This window comes from Formica exsecta, unplaced genomic scaffold (genome assembly GCF_003651465.1).
Source record: "Formica exsecta isolate Colony F162 unplaced genomic scaffold, ASM365146v1 scaffold698, whole genome shotgun sequence".
NCBI classification, from domain to species: Eukaryota; Metazoa; Arthropoda; class Insecta; order Hymenoptera; family Formicidae; genus Formica; species Formica exsecta.
Genome location: NW_021853464.1, coordinates 6891 through 8959, shown reverse-complemented (window position 1 = coordinate 8959; position 2069 = coordinate 6891). Strand labels below are relative to the sequence as shown.

Genomic DNA, 2069 nt, shown 5'->3' with positions numbered 1-2069 from the left:
GCGGCATCGTACCTTCGCGTTCCCTCTTCCCCGCGGACCCCTCGCCCATCGGTTTCGCGCGGTCCCCCTCCCCCTCTCCGCGGACCCCTCGCCTGCCGGTTAGGTTAGGTTAGCGGATCCCTCGCCTATCGGTCAGTACGTGGTCCCCCTCCTCCCTCTCCGCGGACCCCTCGCCTAATGGTTTCGCCGCGGTCCCCGCGTGACGTCATACCCCCCCGCGCCGGTTTCCCCTCGCTTCTCACCCCCCCCCTCAGAGGACCTGGGTTAGAACTCTCCTATATACTCTACTAGGGTGACGGCATACGGAGTTGCAGTATTCTCAGATTGATCGCAATGCTCATTTTCGGTAGCATTATTAACGCTAGCGGCGTTGTTTGCGTTAGAAACATTACAGTTAACGTCGGAAGAAGAGCTCGAATCAAGGTAAAGTGACGAATGATGTCATTGTTGGCAAGTTCTACACGAGAATCGACTGGTACACTCTTGAACTGAATGTTTTATGCTGAGACAATTGAAACACCGTTTGGATTGTTTTACAATTTCGCGTCGTTACTCTTATTCAAAAATTATGCACATTTGCTAAACTAATGCTGCTTCTTACATAATGTACAAGTCTGTTCTGAAGTGTCGGAGTTAGTCGCGTTATTGACTTTAACGTGTCGAGTCGATTTTGAATTTAGCGGAGCTAATTCATCAAGCGCGATAGCGCGCGACGAAATAAACTTTGTCAGCTCGTCAAATGGGAGAGGAGATGATTCTGTACTGCATTTTAATTTCCATGCTCGGCGAGTGGACGGATCGAGCTTTTGAACGACGAAGTAGCCGAGAATATCGTTAAGAATTTGTTCCAATGATCGCCCAAGACACCTCAGAGCAGAGATGAATTTGTCGGCCATATCGCGTAGCGAGTGTAATTCGACGGCCATTCCCGCGACATGGGAGGTAAATTGTATAATGCGGCGATGTGAAGAGAATAAGTTTCTTCTTGCTCTTGAAGCGAGCTTGGAGCACTTTCCATGCGACGGAGAAATTTTCCGCGATGATTGAAATATTGGAAATGACTTAAGCGGAGCCGGTTAAACTTGATACGAGGAAATGCATTTGCGAGAAATCGGAGAGATCCTTATTTTCAGTGATTAATGCGGTGAATCTATCGCGAAAGCTCTCCCATTCTGTGAAATTGCCTGAGAACGGCGGCAATTTGATCGGCAGCAAATGCTTCACTGATAACGCTGTTTCCGATCGCGAAAATGACTGTTCTGTTTGAAGAGATCGGTTCGGACTCACAGGGGGCTCAAGTTCCTCTAACCACTCTATTATGAGATCCAACGCTGTTTGGTAGATCTTCTCGTGTGCGTCCAATTGATCTTCCTAGAAGTAGTCAAGGTTTGCTCGTTTCGCCTTAGGGTAGATCTGCTAGAGAGCGGCATGGTTTTGAATGCACTGGCTCCAAGTTTTTTTCAAAGATGAGATTCTTGAACAAATTTTGGTCGTTGAGACGTTCGACCTTTTTAAAATTCTCGAGAGCCCGAGACATCATGGCATAGAAGCGCAACGAGCGCACAAAATCAAACTTGTTTTGATAATTCTTCGCTCGTAATGAACGATTTAACCGACTCAGTTTTTTTTTAAGTTACAATATTCACAATGGAAATGATCGAACGACACGTTATTAGCGCTGATATTTAACTTACAATTGTTTGCACACGAGATTCTCTGCTAAGAGTCGCTGAGCTATTTATTGCCAGTCCCTAAACATTGAGAGTCCCTGTAATTTGAAAATCACTTGAAATTGTTTCTTTAACACTACTTTATTCCGATCCGGCTCGAAGGACCAGAAATGTTTCGTTCGTTGCTTACGCGAGCTCGCGATTATGCCGTCGGAAGCGCGTTCGAAACGGAGACTGCCGGAACACACGTCGATTAACACGCCGAAACTTGTGGTGTGGCGGAACGGGAGTGATTAACGGATGACTCGAATGACGTGATTGAACTCACGAAATGACTGTTTTATAGCTTGCACTGATCACAATTAACAGTTTATTGCACTAATTGAACAATTTATATAA

The 2069-nt window shown here is 46.1% G+C and overlaps 1 protein-coding gene across 1 annotated transcript; it reads right to left on the bottom strand.

Moving 5' to 3' along the window:
* Positions 1-1062: 1062 nt before the first annotated feature.
* On the bottom strand, positions 1063-1537 carry LOC115243210. Its single transcript, XM_029820005.1, has 2 exons — positions 1445-1537; positions 1063-1371 (listed from the first exon to the last, which is right to left on the bottom strand). Exons 1-2 carry the CDS (start codon positions 1535-1537, stop codon positions 1063-1065), a joined length of 402 nt encoding a protein of 133 aa, XP_029675865.1.
* Positions 1538-2069: the final 532 nt, after the last annotated feature.

Coding starts and splice junctions, on each gene's coding strand:
- LOC115243210 (XM_029820005.1), bottom strand. CDS start 1,537: ATGTCTCGGGCTCTCGAGAATTTTAAAAAGGTCGAACGTCTCAACGAC. Junction 1,372..1,444: donor TTGAAAAAAACTTGGAGCCA/GTGCATTCAAAA, acceptor GACTACTTCTAG/GAAGATCAATTGGACGCACA.